The 22,822-nt window shown below is 36.9% G+C and overlaps 1 protein-coding gene across 1 annotated transcript; it reads left to right on the plus strand.

Moving 5' to 3' along the window:
• Window positions 1–7,956: 7,956 nt before the first annotated feature.
• On the plus strand, window positions 7,957–22,767 carry eva1ba (eva-1 homolog Ba (C. elegans)). The gene is made up of 4 exons (XM_079895164.1): window positions 7,957–8,223; window positions 17,803–17,906; window positions 20,690–20,782; window positions 20,899–22,767. The coding sequence occupies exons 3-4, from the start codon at window positions 20,716–20,718 to the stop codon at window positions 21,336–21,338; spliced, it is 507 nt and encodes a 168-aa protein (XP_079751290.1). The 5' UTR covers window positions 7,957–8,223; window positions 17,803–17,906; window positions 20,690–20,715; the 3' UTR covers window positions 21,339–22,767.
• Window positions 22,768–22,822: the final 55 nt, after the last annotated feature.

Consider the following 22,822-nt stretch of genomic DNA (forward strand, 5'->3'; position numbering starts at 1 on the left):
GTTCTGTTTTCTGTTGATTACTCTGTGTATTTAAGCCTTCAGTTCATTCATTTGTTTGTTCGGTCTCGTTTACATCTTTGCTTTATGTTGTTGTTATACTATTACTCTGAGAATAGGCTGCATAATGCAACCATGAAGCTGCTATAAAACTGGAACAATACAACAAATTGGGTTTGTGCAGAATGGCTGTCCTGATAAAGGTAGGAGCTGATGATAAACAGGAACAGTAGCCTAAAACTCAGTGCAGCAACTGTTCCTGTGGGGCGACTATGTTAACACAGCTGAAAATCACTTCCTTTAGGTAGCATTTGGGTTTTATTGTGCACAAACCATAAATAACCAGAGATTTCAAACTGACTTGCACTGGTTTCTTATTGGCAGACTAACTTGTTTACTCTTTAACCAAATTACAGCCCAGAACGCCACAAGGCGCCCACAGACGGTGTTTCCTTCTGAGTAGAGACTTAGTGACTCCCAGCTGTGGCATTTTTGGGAAGGTTCATTTTGGGTCCTATACCTCTCTCTACAGTGCAGTATCACAGACAGGTCAACTCTCAGGGAATGAGGAACTGTCTCCGGTCCTACACAACAATGAAATCTGCCCTGAGGCCTGCTAGTGCTGTATGAACATATTGTTTGTTGTTAGTGGTATTTCATCTTTCTTGATGCAAATATGGCCTTCTGGTGAATATAGGCATAGTTATGTTGACGAGTTTCTCCACATGTTTCAGATTGAGTACTTTTATTGAATTTTACCCGCTTTGTTGTTTGCATGGCTGAAACTGCTCATTTTGGCTTAAGGCATAACATTTTAATGCAAAGTTTGACCAGGTAACTAATGCAAAGGCTGTGGGACTTTCAAGAGGAACATATGCTTGAGCATGCCAAAAAATTTTTTATTTAGGATTGAATTGAGTCCGCTGATATTAATTTGCATGAGCTGTTTCTCCAGAAGAATCATGCAAATCACATAAAGGCACAAAATCTGTGTTTAATACAATTTTGCATTTCCCAGTAACAATGGCCCTCATTTATCAAAAGTGCGTACACCAAATTTCCAGCGTACACCCAAAACCACGGTGACTTTGAGATTTATCAATATGGACGTTGGCGTACGGCACGCTCAAATCCTACGCCAGCTCAGGAGGTGGTGTACGCACGTTTTGAGTGCGGGAATGCGCAGAAAAACAATTCCTAACACCACAAAACGCACTGACAAACTAAAAGATATAATATATTATGACCCACTGTAAAAAAAACAACAACATAGTAATTATAAACTTAAGTGTTTATTTTTGTGCAACATGGACTTCAATGTTTAATTTGTGTGAATTTACCAAAGCATTTGATTTGTAGGCATATGTATTCCTTAAGTTGCGAGCCTGTGCGCTTTACCTGAAGTTTCAAGCCTTGTTTATACTTTCGCCTGGCTCCGCAGCGCGAGTCTCCGCAGACTGCGCGCGCACCTCCCCAAACGGACGAGGTGTTTATACTCGACGCGCTCGCCGTTACTATTCTTTGAAACGATGGTTAGGCCAGGGTTAGGCCCGGCAGGTGTGCACGGACTGGGTTTAGTAATGAAAGGCTTTCAATGACCAAAAAAATAATTCAGACTGACAAAATAATAAAAATGTCATTCTTCTTATTTTAAATAATAATAATAATAATAATACAAATAATAATAATAACGACATTCTTCTTCTAAATAACAATAAGCGTCATTAATAATAAAAATCTAGAAATCAATTTTGTTTCTTTCCACTTCCCTTTCGCTTTCTCTCTCTCAAAGAAGTTTCTCTTCTTTGCCGTCTTCCGTGTGTCCATGGCGTAAAATGAGGGCGTGGGGGAAGCGGAGACTTGAATATATAGGGGCGTGTTATTCTAATGACGATCGATTTCAGCCGCGGCATTTATCAAGGGCAGGTATTGCGTACACCAGAATTTCAAAGGTACGCACAGCTTCATAAATCAGGCGATGAGAGGAGTGTAAGCATAATCTTACGCCAATATATACGCCCGTTTCTACGCAAGAATGATAAATGAGGGCCAATGTGTTTATTCACACCCCACATGCTTGATCATAATTTGATTTGAATAACTGTTGAACTGCTACTTTCTGGTAATGGTAATAGTGCTAAATAAGCAATAGTGTAAAATAGTGCTAATTTGTATAAAGAGCTGTGTTTGCACTGAAACTAATGACAATGGCATACAAAAGGCTATATGTATAGGCTATGAAGCAGTGTGTTTTTAGAGTTGGTATTATCAAGAAAAAAATACAGAAAAGTGTTGTAAATGTGTCCTAAAGCAGGTAGGTTTCTAACATATTCTATTATCCTGTAATTTCATTGCTTTCCATTTTGTAGCTTTTCATGGTGCAAGATAAAACATTAGTATTTGACCACAGATCTTTTGAAATAAAGCAAGGATGTGTCATAAACATCACGATAAATTGTTAGACAGAAAGACAGCTTTGTTAGCAGTCCGCATGTCACTATACCCTCTGGCTTCTCACAAGATCTTCTCAAGAGAATGTTGGTCTAGATGAGGATGGAGTCACATGGCTGCTTGCCGGAGGCTAACGTAAGGATTAGCCCTCTGTCTCTTGAGACAAGTAAAGTAAATATATTGTCAACATTTATTACCAACAGAAGTTACACAGCAAAGAATCATAGTTAAGATCTTTCATGTCCCCTGATGTTTAAAATGTTTTTAGCAAGCTACTTTTAATATCAGTAGGACTCCAATGACCATGTACTATAAATCTTTTATTGAATCTGTACTAGTGGTATGGTAATGTAAATGTTAAACATGGAAACTCATTGAATGGCATTGTCAATAAGAATATTGGCATTAAGCAGACTGGGTTATCAAACAGCTTTGAAAATGTTTGACTTACAGAAAGCTAGAGCTATTCTTGCAGATTCAACTCGTCCTCTGTTCCATGAATTTAAAAGGCTTCCCTCTGGTACGTTATAGTCTGCCTAGACTTAAAAGCAATTGGTATAGGCATTCGTTTATTCTCACAGCTGTAAGGCTTTTAAACTTAAGATGTCAGAATGTTGTGTTTGCTTTGTGTTTTGTTTGTGTGTTGACATGGTTACAAATTTTATGCTGCACCAAAAATTGCCCTTTGGGCTTATAATAAACTTTTAACTTGAACTAATTCATATAAAACAAGTAGGGTGAAGCTTAGGGTCTTGTTTACACGACACTGTTTTCAACTAAAAACGGAAAACTTTTTATATGTTTTGGTCGTTCATTTACACAACAACGGCGTTTCAAAGTGCAAGTTCTTGAAAACAATACTGTTATTGTCTCTGTGCAAATTTGTGAAAACGGTGACTGCACACGCATATTACGTGTTCAGTCTATAGTAGTTTTTCTTTACAAAGTGACATCGCCAACTACTGGTCTGGCAGGCATACTACAGCGTTTTAAATAGTTTTCGCGGATCACTGTGAACGAGGATCGCTTTTACAACGTTGTCGTCTGTACACAAAAAACGCTATGGAAAAACGTTTCTGTATTTAGTAAATGTTGTCGTGTAAATGTGCTCTTAGTGTGAGGCATCAGATGTAAAACTGTGGATTTTGATGATTCATTTCTAAAGACTGCAGTCTGTCAATACACCCTCGACTGCCTTTCCTTCACTGCTGGCATAATTACTGGTTTAGCCTTGTGAGTTTGTGACACCAGCGCCCCATAAGTGCTGATAATGGCAGCTCCAGCATTCCACAGGGGCTAAGCTACAGCTGGAGCCTCAAGGCTGACTGGAGAACTGGCCAACTACACACAGCATCCCTGCACAACTATTTCCATAGCGTTTTTAATGTGCCTGTGTGTTTTGAGGAATGGATCTGTTAGGTCATGTGTTTTATCACACTGCCAAAATGTAACCTTATGAAAACATCTTGGGGCAGTGTAATTGGCATTTAAGCGCTCTTAAGGGAACATTGCCTTATCTAGATTGAAAATGATGTGGTTTGAATTTTGTGGTGAAGGATCGTTTTGTGAGTTGGTGTCTGTCTTTGTTAATCAACATTTGAAAATATCCAACAGCTTGAACACACAAGATGTTCTAACTCATATCATTATTAATATTGCTCATACTTATGGGATTTGAACAAACCCTTAAATTTAAGTATTACATTTTTGTGTATAACTTGTCCCGCACTGTTCGTATTACGGACTTGAAATGAAAAATCAAAATGTGAGACTTGTGTTCACTTCTGTTCAATAGTTTGAGGTTGGTAAGATTTTAGTAATGTTTTTGAAAGTGTCTCACCACAGCTGCAGTTATAGTGTATATTGTGAAATATTATTGCAATTTCAAATAACTGTTTTCTATTTTCATACATTTCAAAATGTAATTTATTCCAGTGATGCAAAGCTGAATTTTCAGCATCATTACTCCAGTAGTCAGTGTCACATGATCCTTCAGAAATCATTCTAATATGCTGATTTGGTGCTCAAGAAACATTTCTTATTATAATGAATGTTGAAAACACTTGTGCTACTTATTTTTTGTGGAGACTGTAATAGATTTTTTTAGGATTTTTTGACAAAAGATAGAAAGAAAGAAAAACTGTTGATTTGAAATAGATTATATTTTTTTGCCTTTACTGTCACTTTTGATTAATTTAATGCATCCTTGCAAAAAACAACAAAAAAAAAACCTTACTTATGGTTGATAGATCTTAAATCTACAGTTTATGAAGCAATAATATTTTTTTTGTCTATTTAGCTTGTTTTATTTTGCTTATGGCATCAAGTGAACCAGGACTTAGTAAGGTTTATTTTGTAATAGTTAATTAAAATAAAAAATCAAACCAAAAAATGTATTAAAACATCCCAGTATCGCATAGCAACACCCTGCATCATGGTGGTTTTCCAAGGTAAGTCAGCATTTCTTCAAAATAATATTCAAAATCTATTTCTTAATTCTAGCACTTTTTAAAAACATAATTCTCATACCCATAATGCTTTACTCCTTATGTTAAACTCAAGTTTTCTAGCATCAAGTAATATGAGCATTATGAAGACCCTCATACTTTCATAATATCTCCACAATCAGAAAGGAAGGAACTCAAGAAGGGTTGTGAAAGTGCTCAAGATTTTTTATCTCTCAACGATGCTTGGCTGCTGGGGTGTTGAACTGTTTATGTAATCCCCCCAGCCATCACTCCTCCCAGACTTTTAGTCCCACTCACTCTGGTTTAAACCTTGTACACCCTTCTTCCCCCTCTTTTAGCATGGGGAAGAACACTGAGGCCTTGTACTGGTCCAGGCTTGGGGTTCCGGGACCGGTGCCGACCACGGAGGGACCACGTCAGTCTCCCTCGAGCCATTTCCTGTCTTAACCCTCCCATCTAATACCAAACAGACCTCATTCTGCTTGCGTTCCCCGACAGGACTGAGCCAACGGGCGTGCCAGAACCCTCCGTGCTCTTTGCACTTATCAAAAACTTCAGAAAACAGAAAATGTCAGCATGGAGCAGAGCACCATCGACTCTTTCATCTTATATTTGTTGAGGGCAATGAGTTTGATCACTTCTGCTACAAATGGGTGTGGCAGTTTCACACAAAAAATCTTATGTATTTGTTTGAGATATAAGAGGGTGGATGCTTTACCTGCAGGGAAATGTGATCAGTCCTTGTGCATTAATGTGGTTAATTTGAAGTTAAGGTTCCAGGAATTCTCTAGCACATTTGTCCATCAAAACATTGTTTTCCTATCCCAATTCTTATTTTTAAAGACTTTAGTGGCATGTTGACATTCAAACATGTTGCTCTTTTCCGAATGCAACAAAATCCATGATCACTGGCTGGTCAGACACAATTTTGTTTGCATTTATGTTGCTTTCATATGGTTTTAAAAAAAAAAGTAGTCTTCTAGACTCTAAAAATTTAATATCAAGTAAAATTAATTTTTTTCAACATATTTTTTTTCAGAAATGTTTAAATAAATTTGTTTTAACTTTTTTTTATTACCTGGACGGTTCTAATTATTTTAATACAGAAAATTAAACATATAAGCTGCTCATAAAAGGTTTCCTCTAAGTAATTATATTATTGCATTATTGTATTTTTAGCAAATGTATTTTTAAGATGAAAAAAAAAATAGCATGACTATACTGGTCTGCAGATTCAACAGAGCTGTGTTGAACCCTCTCCAGGAATACTTGGCATTCGTCTCAGCACATGGTATTTTTTATGCAATAGAATTAGGCATTTCACTATCTTGCTCCTGTTGCAGCATTTGAAATAGCTTATTCTTTGCAGCTGCAATTATCTCAGTCAATTATCAGATTAGCTGTTGGCTGGAAAACTAGTGACTTCTCTACAGGAAAATCGGTCTCAATTAAAGACCTACTGTAAAAGGAGACAGTACAGTGGCAAACATCATTGGTGTACAGGGCATCCCCACAGCTCGCAGCATTAGTCAATTATATTTGGTTCAGTTGGTTAAAGCTATTTTACTCTGAATAGAATCCATATAAAAATAGATAGATAGATAGATAGATAGATAGATAGATAGATAGATAGATAGATAGATAGATAGATAGATAGATAGATAGATAGATAGATATGTCTCAGTTCCACATCTCAAGAGGGGTTAACTAAAGCATGACTTTGTTTTCATGCACATTCATCAGCTAACACACCTGGTGAGCTTTATCACCTCATTTCACCTCAGTTATGGTCTCAGCAGACAAGCTCGATCTTGCCTGTAATATCCTCCTCTCTCCACCACCCATTACAACAACTTTCTCACATGAACACGTTCGTGCATCTTTAGACCTAATGGTCTACTTTAGACAAATATGCCACTGATAAGTGCACATCCCAAGCCTTGGATGTTCTTGTAATTTACTCCTCTGTGTTAAAAGGGAGAGCTGGGTTTATGTAGGACAGGTCCAACCAGCCTTTGCCTCCCACTGGTCTGTCTCCAATTTTGCTCCCCCATGCTCCCTACTGGCTTTGAAGAGCCGCTGCACTGGAGTGTAAATCACCCATAGGACAGGTGGAGATCTGCCAGCTTTGTGGAGATCCAGGCAGGGATGTCATAGGGGACGGAAAGCTTTGGTAAAAACCACTGGATCTTCTCTAAAAGTGGAGGGAGAGGTGAAAGTAATTGAATTAGACAAACATCATTCATGTTCTCTATTACATCAACAGATATGATGCAAATGTGTTTTTGACAGGGGGGGGGGGGGGGGGGGTGCTTGTAGACAGTGTTAATCAATTTTTGTAGTTAACGTAACATTTTTAAGGATTCTTTGACGGATATAAAGCATTTATTTGAAATAAAAATATTTTGTAACATTATAAATATTTTTACTGTCACTTTATGTCTGTCATTGATACTGTCACTGATCATTTTAATGCAACTTTGCTGAATAAAACTATTAATTCCTATTCATTCAATTCTACTGACTTTTGTATTATAAACGTTATCTTAGACAGGCCTTTAGTCATTTTTGTGTTTTGCTACATACCACAGCTATATATAAATCCAAGTATTTGAAACCAATTACTGGTAGTAAAACATAAAGTAACACGCTAAGTTTAGATTTGTTGTTGTGTGTTTTAAGTGACAGTGAACTTTTTTGAAAACAGTAGATTCAAGTGTTGTTCTGTACTGTGAACTGCTTTCAATTATGATTAGCTTGTAGCTTGGCAAGCTACAATTTCAAAGTAGCTTCCCCAAAACTGAAGCAAACACTCCCCTCTCAAAGGCTCTTTTATTCTTCTGTTCTGTCATGTTTTATTCAGTGTGGAAAATCTTCGTTAATTGGTCTAAAGTTGGCTTTTCATGGCTGTTTCCTTAACAACAGGGGAAAGACCCTTTCTCCCTCCTTTTTTTCTTCCCCAAACCCTGCCCATTTAAGGCTGGACCTCTTTTTTTCCCTTTTCCTCCCTCTCCCTCTCCCACTCTCTTTCCATGTCTTTCTCTCTTCTGCGTGTGAGGACTGTGTGACAGCTTTTCCTGCTGCTCGTAGTGAACGGCTGAAAGGGAGTGAACACACGGCAGCTTGTAATGCGAACTAACCAGAGGCAAACTTATGTACTACTGAGCGGTCATTGGACGGGGCTGTAAAGACTCTTCTCAGTTTGGCCTGTGTAACGTATTGATGCCATCAGCTCTGGATTAAACTTCCCAAGAAGTCTGATGCAGTGTGTGATGCTGTAGGAGAGCAACTTTGAGATTTTTATGTGGTGAGTTTCTGACCTTTCAGCATGCCATATTTAGTGATATTAGTTGGTTCAACTTTAGTAAACCTGTTGCACTGTATGTAAAGAGATGAGAAATTGTTCTCTGATGTTCTTCACAGCAACAAAAAAAGAAAAGAACAAAAAAACCCATTTTTGTCTTGTTTTTCAGCAAAAAGAATATGTAAACATCCTTAAAACAAGATATATTTACTTTAGAAGCAAAATAGTCTGACTATTTTAAGTCAAATTAAGTTTATTTTTGTATTGTTGTTCTTGTTTTAAGCATAAACCTCACTTTATTGTAAGATTAAAAGAATAAATGAATTATTCTCTATTATATTAGAGGAATTATTATATTAGAAATGTTTTTTTGTTTTTTTTTGCATAGATGTTTTATATTTAGATTTTTTGACTTTTTTTCTCTGAAAAACAAAACGAGGATACTATATTTTACAACTATTTTATAACTAAATTTGCATATTATTTATTTGTTTGTTTCTTTATTTCACACGAACATTTGTATGAATGTGATGCTAATTGTTGTAAATAGAACTCCGGCACGTGTCACATCTGTATGAATTTATTGACTCATATTCCCATGAATCATGTCCTGGAAGGTTATGATTTATGAATCCTCCAATCTGAGATGTCGTCTGTGCAGATGGAAGTTATTTTAGATCATTTTGCACTCATCAAGAGTGTTTGTGTGTGTCTATGTATGTTTCCCTGCAGGAGAGTTCAAGTCCTGGACAGAAGCATCCTTAATTGAGTTACGTTAGGGCTAGAGCTGCAGCTGTAAATTGGTTAATGTTTTATCGATATCAAAATAAACACCCAGGCTCATTGTGTGCTTATCTGCGGGAAGGTCAATAATAATGTAACGTGACCAGGCAGTTGAGCTGAGGGCTTCATGCATGGCCGATGTATTTCTTCAAACAAAAAGAGGTTTCCTGTACAAGAGCCAAGTGAGTTGTTAAAAGCCCCTGTGTTTGCATGCCACACCTTTTTAGTTATAAAATTAATCTTAAATATACCTTTGACATGAAAATCTATACAAAGTTTCGCACCTTTGAACAGCTGATTGTTAAAGTCTTTGTTTGTTTTGGCATGCAATGTTAGTTTGATTTATATCCCGATAAAGAGATGTGCCTAACTCGCAGCTGCTTTTTGTTTAGAGATGGCTGACTTGAGTTCAAATCCATTCAACCCTGCTCTGAGCATCTGCTCTCCTCTGCAAACTCTCTCTACTGCTGTTCAGTGAGCCACCTTATCTTCTTGAGTTAACAGTCTATAGATTTGGAGGGAGATCAGAGGTCAATCCCTGATCTAATTTAATTTCTGTCATGACAACTCTCATGACATGAGTGTTTGTCATGGTAATGGGTATGACAATGTTGATATATTTGGTCTTGGTGGAATAGATCTGCAACGCTGCTGCTGCTGAGCAAGTACAGGACTTGCTACTGCCAATACAAGACACACTGCTGTGAGCATATAAGACATGCTGCTGCACAGTATAGCATACAGAAATTACCTAAAGCAGATCTATACAGGTGGAGCTGGGGAAGGTGTAGGGTTTCTGAAAGCGCGCTGCACTGCTAAGGCAAATGCAAATGCAAGCCAAGTATTTAAAAGTTTAGCACACAAACTCATTGGCCAATTAGCTGTGCCCTGTAGAGAAATATGTGATTGCAAGCGTTTGAGTTAAGGACCTGTTAGTCTGCACCATCTAGAGTTTTATTACATAACTCTGTATTTGTAAGTCCTGTTGTGTCTGCATTTCTGAGGCGGAAAGATAGACTAACACACAAAATATAGACAAAGTGCTAATTCTGAGTTCTCATAGAAAGCATTATAAACATGTCATAAAAGTGGTTCCTATGACTTTTGACATTATTATATTATATTATATTATTATACCCAAGACGTCACTTTCAACCATGCTTCAATATCTGACGCTCAAAGCACCCTTTAGCGTCCATATGAGACGCATAACCCTACCACAGACCTAAACCTACCCAACCGAAGCGTCTCATATTGACGCTAAGGGTGCTTTGTGCGTCGGATATTGACGCTTTCGAAAGCGTCAGTTACATGACGCCTAAACCTACCCATAACCGAAGCGTCACATATGGACGCTAAAGGGTGCTTTGAGCGTCAGATATTGAAGCATGGTTGAAAGTGACAAAAGGTGACGTCTTGGGTATGAGAATGTGTTGTATATTATATTATATTATATTATATTATATTATATTAAATTATATTATATTATATTATATTATATTATATTATATTATATTATATTATATTATATTATATTATATTATATTATATTATATTATATTATATTATATTATATTATATTATATTATAGCATTGCACTGCATTGCATTGCACTGCAAGTCTTCTTAAGACTTCTTAAGACTTTTCCTCTCACAAGCTTTGTAAGACATTACTATAACATTTCTTATTATATCACTAAATATCTTCACTTTCACTCTTAAATCAAATATGGCACTGAGAGATTGTTTTGTGATTTGATGACAATGTCGATTTGGCTACAATCGTCAATAGCATCCACATGCATTTATGTTGTCTTAGTTGGTCTCGGAGGCTCTGAAATGGATAAAAATATCATATATATAAAGAAATTTCTACACACTTAGCCCTCAAATGTGTCAGCTCTGATCTAAAGACAGAATATGGGAGGATTTGGGCTCTGCTATGCCTTATCTGATTTTGATTGATTTAGTGGAATATTTACAGTGAAACTCCTTTTGCTCTGAGGGTTTGAAATGTTTAATGACTATGTCAGTATGTGCTTTTAAACACCTCCCAAACATTCTTTCTCTCCCCCATCTCTGTTTTTATGAGCTTGTTGATTTTGATTGAGAGAATAAATCCCCAAATCCAAATAATACAGCAAACCCCAGATAATATAGCACAAAATCTCATCTGAGTGGTATGCATTCGTTCAGTTAATATCATTGGCTTGCCTTGATTTACAAAAAAGCTGAGAGTGTCAATCTCATTTTATTGAGCAATAATACAGTTAAAGGGAATTAGTAAAGCCATTGAAATGAGACTGAACATGGGTGTGTACAAAGTTTAACATCATTCATTCTCTGTAGGCTCTTCTATTTGGCATTTATCAAAGCTTTTATTACATATAAATCCTAACCTGAGTACTTGTGCTAAATGCTTTGATAAATCTCTATGGGTAGGATGGGGTTAACAATGCCCACCCACCCATGGGAAAGATGGACCACATGTTTTGCGTCGTACAGTAATCAGAGGGCCTGCGTAATGGATCCAGGATGTTTCTAGGGATCTGCAAAGGCCTTCAGGCTCAGATCGATCTGCAGATGAGATCATTGCTCTATTTGTGGAGCTTTGGAACTGGGATCACCTGAGGGTTAGTCGGCCCATCACCCACACACACTCTGTGCTTTCAAACTGAACCCAAACAAGCAGAAACAAGGCTGCAGATGCACGTGATTAATTAAATCCAAATAACTCCCGCTCTCATTTTCATAATAGGTCTCCTTAGGGTTTTAAATCTAAAACAAGTCTTAATTTTAGGGTTTAATGAATGGGTAGAGATTGTGTTGTGTTCTCACACAGTACATTCCCATATTGAGTGTTTTGACCCTGTTGACCCTAGAGGTGGATAGAGGCCAAAGATTAGGGCATGTGAAAAGTGTTTTTCTACTCTGCATTTGCATAGAAAACTATTGAGGATCTTTGGCTCCATTGACACACACACACACACACACACACACACACACACACACACACACACACACACACACACACACACACACACACACACATCTGGTCCACATTAACACCCAAGAGCACAGCCCTCATCCACAAAACCCCCACTGACAACACAGGCTGGCAAATACTCCCTCTGTTATATTAAAAACATTGAATGGTACCAAACACCCAACATGAAAATAATTTGTCGAAGAGACTTGTAATTTTTAGCAGCATTATTGAAGTTTTGGACTGCATCCCAATTAATATACTGTGTTTACAGTACAGTACAGTACTACAGTAATAGTAATAGTAATGCACCTCTTGATGGAAATAACATCACAACATTTAGGTGCATCAATTTATTGGTCAAGATCATTTACTGACAATGCAAGAGTCCAGCACTCTGTAAAGTCTATCCAGCACATTCCAAAGAATTTCAACGAATTTAAGGTCTGGACTCAGAGGTGCCAATTCATGTGTGAAAATGATTCTTCACTCTCCCTCCCAACCATTCTTTCACAGTTTGAACCTGATGAATCTTGACATTGTCATCCTGGAATATGGCCATGATGTGTCTTCCTACATGGTTGTTTAAGAAATAAAAAGCTCCACACTCCATCAATTAGGGTTAGAAGAACTGTTGTCAAAACATACTAGAAAAAGATTTTCAGGATTCTTTGATGAATAGAAAGTTAAAAAACCAGCATTTATTTGAAATAGAAATCTTTTAGCATTATCAAACTGTCGGTTTTGCTACCTTGATGAAAGAAGTATTAATTTTTTTTTTTTTATCTTTTCATCCCACATTTTTTAACAGTATTGTATATGTATTATATTTGGCTATTGATTTGACTGGAGTGTGCATATTTTTTTTAACACATTTATCAGAAGAACTATTAGTTTAGAGGGGTAAAATGAGGATTTTTAATGAGGAAAAAATGACCAATATATAGTGAGGGTTCATGCACTTGAGGAAATTCAACATAGGAGCGTGTGTGGTGTTCGTTTAATCTCCTCTTTCTCGGCTGGCATGCGTCTTTAGGGTCAACTCCATATTTGATGCAGGGGTCAAGAATCTGATGGCAACCACATGTCTGACTTGGCTCCAAATTAAATATCCCCTTCAGTAAGAGCTACTGGCAGGAAACACAGTCCAAATGAGTTACACAGTTTAATCTGCTAGATTCTCTGTCAAGAGAAACAGAAAGAAAGACACTCTACACTGTTTTGGAAATGTGACGGTGAGATCCAGGGCTGTGATGAAGCTCAAGCTATTTCACATAGTGAATGCTTTTACCATACCACCCTCCTGAACAGTTTAACAGGCCACACAGCCAGTAGAAATGTGTCCAAGTTTACTGGTTGGACTTGGACAGTTACCCTCACCTCACCTGGAAGTTACATTGAGCTGCTACCTTTGATTTGTTGAGACAATTCTGGACATGGTTGGTGTTCAGGTGAATCTGGCTGATGGGAGAAAATGAGACCCGAGGGGCTACATGCTAACTGAGAGACTGAACAGTCAGCACTTATTCAATGCTTTTGGACGGTTGTTTATGGAAAAAATCAAGATTATGAGGACGTTGGGGTTGTAGCGTTCTTCCAAATGCAAAAATGATGATAAAAGCAATGTTTCAAAGTTTCAAATGTACTTTCAGGGACACATTAGACCCCCCTCATTCCTTTTTCCAACATAACTGTTTATGGGATAAGAGGAAAACTTTTTCTTTCTTCTTTTTGTAAGGAACATTTCATTTTAAAAGCACAAACACTCCTCGAAGCAACACCAGTCAAGATAAAGTCGTTTTCTACTGAGGATGACAGCATAAAATAGTCATTAAGAGTATTTTGCGTCCTCTAGGGCCTAGGCTGTCCACAGTTTGGGAATAGTTTAGCGAGACAAAGAAATACAATTAAATTTAGATTTAAAGTTCTGTATCAGTCACCAAGCCCTTTGCCAAGAAGACCACAAGTGGTTCAATCACTATGCCAGGAAATTCCAGTGGCTGAAAGAACATTTCTAAGTATCAAAAATATCCATCTGCTTGTTTTGGCTGGTGGTGTGTCATATAAACGAAAAGGCTGCACTGGCTGCTCGAGCTATGTTTTTCTTTTGATATTGGAGGATTCAATTATAGCCTTTAATGTCATGGAGTAAATTCCGTTCATGCTTTGTGATGATATTTTTGAGTACTTTACAATGAAGGAGTCGTTCAGTCAAGTTGTTTATGACTGATGTTTCCCTCATGGTCAAGATTGAAGCTTCTGTTCAATGATTAGCAGAATCTCTCCGCAGATTTTTGTCCTGTCACTTTGTCCCCCACAAATCATCCACTTACACTCTTTATTTGGACAGATAACTTAATCTGAAAAAAAAAAAAGGAACAAATCAGGGGGTGTTGTTTACGTATTTGCACTAGGTCACAATTTTTCCTGTCGGATGGAGACAGATCCAGGGGAAGGAAATGCTATTGTGGTCTTCTTATTGTGGAAAAGACAAGAATTATCACCAGATATGACAGTGTCTGGACTTCCTCCGTCTTTTCCATTCCTTTAAACAAACAATGTCTAGTTTAAAATGAGAATTTCTGGCCGTTTCCCAGGATTTGTGATAGGCTGTGTTTGTATTGGCATTCATTTGCACTTTCTTTATTAAATCAACTATTAAGTGTAATGCTAAAAATTTGTTTCTAATCATATTAATGCATGGTTACTTTATCTGGAATTCTATAACATTTTTCTCTCTCTCAAAATTATACTGTATATGATCTGTGTGCTTTTCCAAACTGCACAGCAAGTTTAAGTCTGAGAAACGGACTTTAGTCAGGGTAGACTCTTTTTACATGAATTAGAATTAAAGGAGTCATGACATGGATTTTATATATCATTTTAATGTTCCTTGAGGTTCATGTATACAAAGCCCCTAAAAGGGACAAATATGGAATGTGAGGAAAAAATATTTTTCAAAGCTTTTGCGTTCTCTCGCAAAACTTTTGAGTTCCCCCTAGAAATTCTGCGTTCTCTCGCAAAGCGCTCTCTCGCAAACACAATTGTGTTCTCTCACAAAACTTCGGACAAACACTTAATGTTTAATGTCCTGCTGGCAGTGTTTCAGACAGCTCCATACGTGAACAATGGAGCGTGTCATAGAGTTTTATTTTGAACTCGGACTTAAAGAAATGCGGTCACTGCTTAGTTAAAGGAGTTCAGTAAAAATGGCAATACATTCACAGATTTGAAAATAATTGTGTTGGGCCAACTTAATTTTGGAAAATTTCAATTCTAAATATTAAATATTGAGTTGTGCCAACTTCATTTAGAACAATTTAAATTGAGTTGTGCCAACTTAATTTTGAAAAATTTAAATTCTTAATATTATTTATTGAGTTGGGCCAACTTAATTTCGAACAATTTAAATTCAAAATATTAATTATTGAGTTGGGCCAACTTAATTTTTAACAATTTAAATTGAGTTGGGTCAACTTAGTTTTGGAAAATTTCAATTCTAAATATTAAATATTGAGTTGTGCCAACTTCATTTAGAACAATTTAAATTGAGTTGTGCCAACTTAATTTTGAAAAATTTAAATTATTAATATTATTTATTGAGTTGTGCCAACTTAATTTCGAACAATTTAAATTCAAAATATTAATTATTGAGTTGGGCCAACTTAATTTTTAACAATTTAAATTGAGTTGGGTCAACTTAATTTTGGAAATTTTAAATTCTAAATATTAATTATTGAGTTGGGCCAACTTAATTTTGGAAAATTTTAATTCAAAATATTAATTATTGAGTTGGGCCAACTTAATTTAGAACAATTTAAATTGAGTTGGGCCAACTTAATTTTGGAAAATTTAAATTCAAAATATTAATTATTGAGTTGGGCCAACTTAATTTTGAACAATTGAAATTCTAAATATTTATTGTTGAGTTTGGCCAACTTAATTTTGGAAAATTCCAATTCTAAATATTAATTATTGAGTTGGGTCAACTTAATTTTGAACTATTTAAATTGAGTTAAACATTTTAATTGTAAATATTAGTTATTGAGTTGGGCCAACTTAATTTAATTGAGTTTAAATTCAGAAGACTAGAGTAATGATGTTGAAAATTCAGCTTTGCCATTGCAGGAATAATGAATTATTTTCAGAATTTTTTATTTATTTTTTTATCAAATAAATAGCCTTGGTGATGTGCATAAGAGACATCTTAAACTGTAAAAAAAATTCTAACCTCTCCAAGTCAAAATTTTCTAGTGACTGGTCACATCTAAATTTTTAAATTGGCCCAAGTGCAATTCTTGTTGCAATAGTCTGTTAACATTGGCTCAATGAGAAATAATACGTCAGACTAATTGAAATATTTAGATGTGATCAGTCACTAGAAATTTTTGACTTGGGGATGTAATTTTTTTTTACAGTGTACCAACAACAAACTTTTGAACTGTTGTTTTTCATGGTACAGTAGTCAATGCAACGTCTGCTTTGGAGCAGAACATGAGGTCAGAGAAAGAAAACCGATGGTGTTGGAGTGACAGGATTGCAGGGCAAGAGGCCTGAAAATAATTTCCTCCTTAGGGGAAAAACAAAACACAAACAAAAAACCCCGGCAGGTTAATGGGTGTTTAGCAGCCATTAGATTCCACGTAGACACGACTGCAGGTGAAGGGTAACATTTCTATACTGTATTTCTACATCATTATCCTTATGGTGTTTATGCCACCCAGGGCCAGGCAATATAATACTTATGTAAATACTTTTTTTTTTTTATATTGTCACGGCCGGCTCTGAGCCATGACAAATGAGGGAGGCAACGAGAACGAAAGCGAATTAAAAATATTTATTTAATCAAACATAACAAAATAAACACCACTACGGAAAACATTCCGTTCAGAAAATCAACATAAATAAAGAATAAGCTACATAATTAACACAAGATATACACTCCAAAATACAGGCCTGCAAACTACCCAAACTTAAACTAATACATAAAGCAAACGAAGAATAAATGAATAAAGCAACAACCCAAAATACCAAACGACAAAGGGGTAACCAAAAAAGGCTGAAGTCTGTGATCCCTCACCTTTTATCATTCTCTTCAGGTGTTTCACATAATTAGCTCAACACTCCCCCAACACTCGTTATAATAATACGGGCCCAGAGGCACGTCACAATATATTTATACAGTTGTATATGCAATCCTTAATGTGTACATCTGTACACATGTCTTCTGCTTACTCCATCTAGATGTATATTACTTTCAGTTTTTACCTTAATTCTACATGTTAAGAGCTTTCAAGAGTCAGCAAGATCCAAATCGGCACTGCAAACAAAGGGGCTTTACTAAACCAACTGGAACTTTCCCTCTGAAAGAAACCTCCTGCTTTGCTCATTTTTCACACCATCTACCTATGAAATTTGGGCTAAATGTCTAGAAACATAACTTTTTAAGTAGCACAAACCAAACAGGCTAGTACTTTGTAGTGTATGAAGAAAGTTTTCAAAAATGAACACAGATGTTAATACCGAAACATTTATTCATGATGCTTCTGTTCAGGCAGTTCACACTGTGATTTATTTTTCTAACTCAATTCACTAATGACTCATTCATCATGTGGATGCCCATCTCAGACATGATTTATTGCATTTTCATTGGTGAAATGTGAATCTGTTTTAGGCTGTTCGATCTCAAGCTGACTTCCTGTGTGCACAGTGCAATCTTTCGCCTGTCATTTGCTTGCGCTGCAAATCCTCAGTGATTTTAGATGTGATTTGGTCTGACATCCGTGTGTGTGTGTTTTTTTTGTCATTGTATAGATTAAGGCCCAAGATATACAGAGGACACGGGCAGAACCAGAGTGAGAAGCTTTATCCATCTGAAACAACAGTGCACCATGAGGAGGAACTGACTGCTTTATATGGTATAGTAAATCTTAGTGCTTTTTTTATAGGCTAGTTCTATGTTGTTGTTGTTGTTGTTGTTGTTGTTGTTGTTGTTGTTGTTGTTGTTGCTTTGTTGTGCTTTAATTTGCTTTGCTTCTTTGGTTTTGTTTTGTTTTGTCTTTTCTTTTTTAACAACTGTAAAAGGTATGCTTATCAAAATCGAAACAACTATTTATTAATTCCGCAATAATAAAAATGTAATTCATGTTTTAGAATTACTAATGTACTAAAGAAGTTCACTCAGTTAATTTAAGGAAAGTAATGTCATTTCCTGTAGGGCTTTCTTTTGTGGAACAGAACAAAAATGAACATTTTCATTGAAAAACAACTTCAATTTGGTTTGTTCATCACACAAAGCTGCTATATGGTACAGTATGATATATGCTTTATTGAGCTTCAAAAGTTATATCTTCTTAAGGCCAAGCTGTTAAAGTTATGATAATGGGTAATATCTTAGTTATACAAGTGCATTTGAATCTCTGAGTGTGCATACTCAAACAGCATGTATACAGCAATGATGTGAACAATAGTGAAAGAGAAAAGCTAAAGTCAGCAGGAAGTTCTGTATGACTGTAGTGGATGGGATTTTTTCCTTTAAAAAAAAGGAGCAGGGGGGTGGACACAGGAAGTGTGGTAAGATCCGGCAGGCACACATGACCCCAGGTCTTCATGTTTTCTGTGGCGCCTGCTATGCAGTGTGGATTGAACCAGGATCAGAACTGTCATAGGGAGGATATATTTGTTTGGGGTTGTAAATATAACCTCTTTAAACTCTTGCCCTCATACTGTATGTGAGGGTGTGGCAGCATTTGTTGACCCCTGGAAATATGAGTCTTCCTTAGGAGTTCACAGTTAGAAGGGAAAAGAGTCAGACAGGAAATACACTACGGACACATACACTACAGGAAAGGAAAAGGCTGTAGACGCACGTCATTAGGGAAGAGAATTGTATCATGTCCTTTATTCAGATACAAAAGAGTCTGACTACTGGCTACACTCCATTTAATGGAGAAGGAAATGGGCCCCACTTGCTGCTGGCAATTCTTACCTCACAAAAGAGGCTAACATGGATTGACTGTAGACTTGTTCAGTATGTTTTTACTGAATATATATATACTGTATATATACACTCACCTAAAGGATTATTAGGAACACCATACTAATACTGTGTTTGACCCCCTTTTGCCTTCAGAACTGCATTAATTCTACGTGGCATTGATTCAACAAGGTGCTGAAAGCATTCTTTAGAAATGTTGGCCCATATTGATAGCATAGCATCTTGCAGTTGATGGAGATTTGTGGGATGCACATCCAGGGCACGAAGCTCCCATTCCACCACATCCCAAAGATGCTCTATTGGGTTGAGATCTGGTGACTGTGGGGGGCATTTTAGTACAGTGAACTCATTGTCATGTTCAAGAAACCAATTTGAAATGATTCGAGCTTTGTGACGTGCATTATCCTGCTGGAAGTAGCCATCAGAGGATGGGTACATGGTGGTCATAAAGGGATGGACATGGTCAGAAACAATGCTCAGGTAGGCCGTGGCATTTAAACGATGCCCAATTGGCACTAAGGGGCCTAAAGTGTGCCAAGAAAACATCCCCCACACCATTACACCACCACCACCAGCCTGCACAGTGGTAACAAGGCATGATGGATCCATGTTCTCATTCTGTTTACGCCAAATTCTGACTCTACCATCTGAATGTCTCAACAGAAATCGAGACTCATCAGACCAGGCAACATTTTTCCAGTCTTCAACTGTCCAATTTTGGTGAGCTCGTGCAAATTGTAGCCTCTTTTTCCTATTTGTAGTGGAGATGAGTGGTACCCGGTGGGGTCTTCTGCTGTTGTAGCCCATCCGTCTCAAGATTGTGCGTGTTGTGGCTTCACAAATGCTTTGCTGCATACCTCGGTTGTAACGAGTGGTTATTTCAGTCAAAGTTGCTCTTCTATCAGCTTGAATCAGTCGGCCCATTCTCCTCTGACCTCTAGCATCAACAAGGCATTTTCGCCCACAGGACTGCCGCATACTGGATGTTTTTCCCTTTTCACACCATTCTTTGTAAACCCTAGAAATGGTTGTGCGTGAAAATCCCAGTAACTGAGCAGATTGTGAAATACTCAGACGGCCCGTCTGGCACCAACAACCATGCCACACTCAAAATTGCTTAAATCACCTTTCTTTCCCATTCTGACATTCAGTTTGGAGTTCAGGAGATTGTCTTGACCAGGACCACACCCCTAAATGCATTGAAGCAACTGCCATGTGATTGGTTGATTAGATAATTGCATTAATGAGAAATTGAACAGGTGTTCCTAATAATCCTTTAGGTGAGTGTATGTGTATATATATATACTGTGTCTCATAGTGCCAGAGAATTGTAGTAGCTATGTGATTAAATAAAATGCTCAGTATGATTATTCAGATACCTTTCTCTTTTTTGGAATGCAGAAGCTTGACATTTGGCCTAGTTTTTGTTTTGTATTCTGAATTTTACATTTTTTTAAAAAACTTACTGCAATTTTATAATCTGAATATTTACAGCTAATTTTACCTGTAAAAAATCAGAACAAAAAAACAAATATAAATTTTTTTTTGAGAAAAAAAAAAAATTAAATACAGCATAATTATTATTTTTCAGTCAGAAAACACCCAGAATACATTAGCAGTGCCCAAGCAAGCACATTTGAGCATGTGCTAAAACAACCACTGCTCATGTTTAACAATATTATTTTCCCTTTTTTTATCCGGTAGGTTTGGAAACACAGGACAAAGCCAGGATGAATGTGAAAAGGAAGGAGATGGATTTCTTGAGCAACACTATTGCTGCTTATGCTCACATTAAAGGTCAGTGCTTTTTCCATTTTTAATATTTTTAACATGCAACTCAGGTTTAAAGAACAGCAAACTAATAATGGAGATGTTCCAATTACTAAACCTGACTTGTTTCCCTCTCTATCCAGCAAATCCAGAGAGTTTCGGCCTTTACTTCGTCATCGGCGTCTGTTTTGGCCTGGTGCTCACTCTCTGCCTCCTGGTCATCCGGATTTCATGCAAGCCACGTGCCACTACGGCACCCTCCACACCGGAGAAAAAACAGCTGAAAGACTACAGTGAGGAGGAAGAGGAAGACGACGAGGAGAGCGATGATGATGAGGAGGAGGAAGATGCAGGAGGCCTGGAGTCCTCGGTCCAGCACAGCACCACAGAGATCCCCATGAGTAACCACCTCATCACGCCGGATGGGACTCTCAGCAGGAACGTGTTCACCTCAGCCGAGGAGCTGGAGCGGGCACAGCGATTGGAGGAAAGGGAGAGGATCATCAGGGAAATCTGGAGAAATGGACAGCCGGATATCCTGGGAACAGGCACGGGCACTATTGGAAGAGTGCACTACTATTAATGCTCCCAGAGACTCCTGGACATAAACTCAAGCCATTTGACTGCTTGAGTGCAGTACTTTTAAAGACTGTGTTTCCATTATATATTTTTTATATGTTGGACTGATGTTATTGTAATCCTACAGACCATGGGTACAGCTGTTTTGTATGCAACATTTGGACTGGGAAAGTTGCTATCAGTCCCCAAGTCATGGTGCTTATTGAAAAGTCATTCCGACTTTATTGTCTTTATCGTCTGAGTTGATGTTTAAAAAAATATTTGTGAATTGTAGGTGATAATTAGAAGCTCACAGAAAGCAAATGCACTTTTGCACTATGCCATTTTTTCTGCTATTTTTTGTCATTTAAAAAAGAAAATCCCCCATGTAAGTCACATCAAGCCTTAACTCAAAGATTACAAAGCCACATATAGCTAAAGAATGCACAGATATTAAAATTCAACATCGACAAGATAATTATTTTCATGATTTATACTATTTTGTCTAAATAAAAAATAAATAAAACATTGTTTTAAACGCTATTGTTTTAAGTGCTACAAAGTGAAATGGGCATCACAACATTATAATGTACAATATGAAAATAGGATATTTACTTTGATATTTGCCAAATATTACATTAAAGGTACTCTATCTAACTTTTTTGTTCAAAATTAACTACATTTAAATAATGAGTCAAAACTACATCAATCCTTCCTCCAAAGTGTGTTTTTGACTTATGGTAAGCCTTTTATAAGTGTTCATATTTTAGACCTGTAGGAATGGTTTTCACAGGAAATTGTGTACATAGTACTGTACATCACTCACCTGTGCGTGTCTCCTCATATCTGTAAATAGGGAAAAGCTGCTCTGGGTACTTTGACGCATGTATGGTGTTGAAGTGGCATAGGTTAGCTGTCACAATGAGCGAGAAAGGTTGACATGGAGCTCGCTAAATCTTGAATCTCTGGAGAATCACGTTCAAAAAGAGAACGCAGCAGAGCTTGTAATAAAACGAGAATCAACATCGGCTTGACTTTCGGAGATGGAGAGAACTCAGGGATTTGAAATGTAAAAGCGATGTGGAGATGATGGCGTTTTTATTACTAAACAGGTAAGGTATTTTATTGACCAGGTAAAATCTTCAGCTCAGCTTGAGATCCTTTCCATCTAAACTGATTATATCTCTTAAGCCTATTAGTGAATGTTTTATGAGCAGTAGGACAACCACATTCATCCGCACGGTCACACAGAGCCGAAGCACAACCAAAACAATGTTCTTCCGCAAAAAAGCATGAATTTTAACTGCTATAGGAACAAAAGATTCATAAGTGTACTTTCAATGTTTGTAAGTTTAATGATGAGCATTAATGGATGATAGCAAAATATAAAAGATATAAATATATATTTAAAAAATGAGCATAAACAAATGAAACATCCAATACAGACCAATATCAATAAATAAATAAAAAAATAATTCTAATATCAACTTTGTGCATTCCTAAATATAG

The sequence above is a fragment of the Squalius cephalus genome (genome assembly GCF_949319135.1).
Source record: "Squalius cephalus genome assembly, chromosome: 15".
Classification (NCBI taxonomy): Eukaryota; Metazoa; Chordata; class Actinopteri; order Cypriniformes; family Leuciscidae; genus Squalius; species Squalius cephalus.

What these genes read in the sequence shown, in the direction of transcription:
- eva1ba (XM_079895164.1), top strand. Translation starts at nt 20,716, where the DNA reads ATGAATGTGAAAAGGAAGGAGATGGATTTCTTGAGCAACACTATTGCT. An exon ending in TGCTTATGCTCACATTAAAG is followed by an intron (nt 20,783 to 20,898) that starts GTCAGTGCTTTT and finishes CTCTCTATCCAG; the next exon opens with CAAATCCAGAGAGTTTCGGC.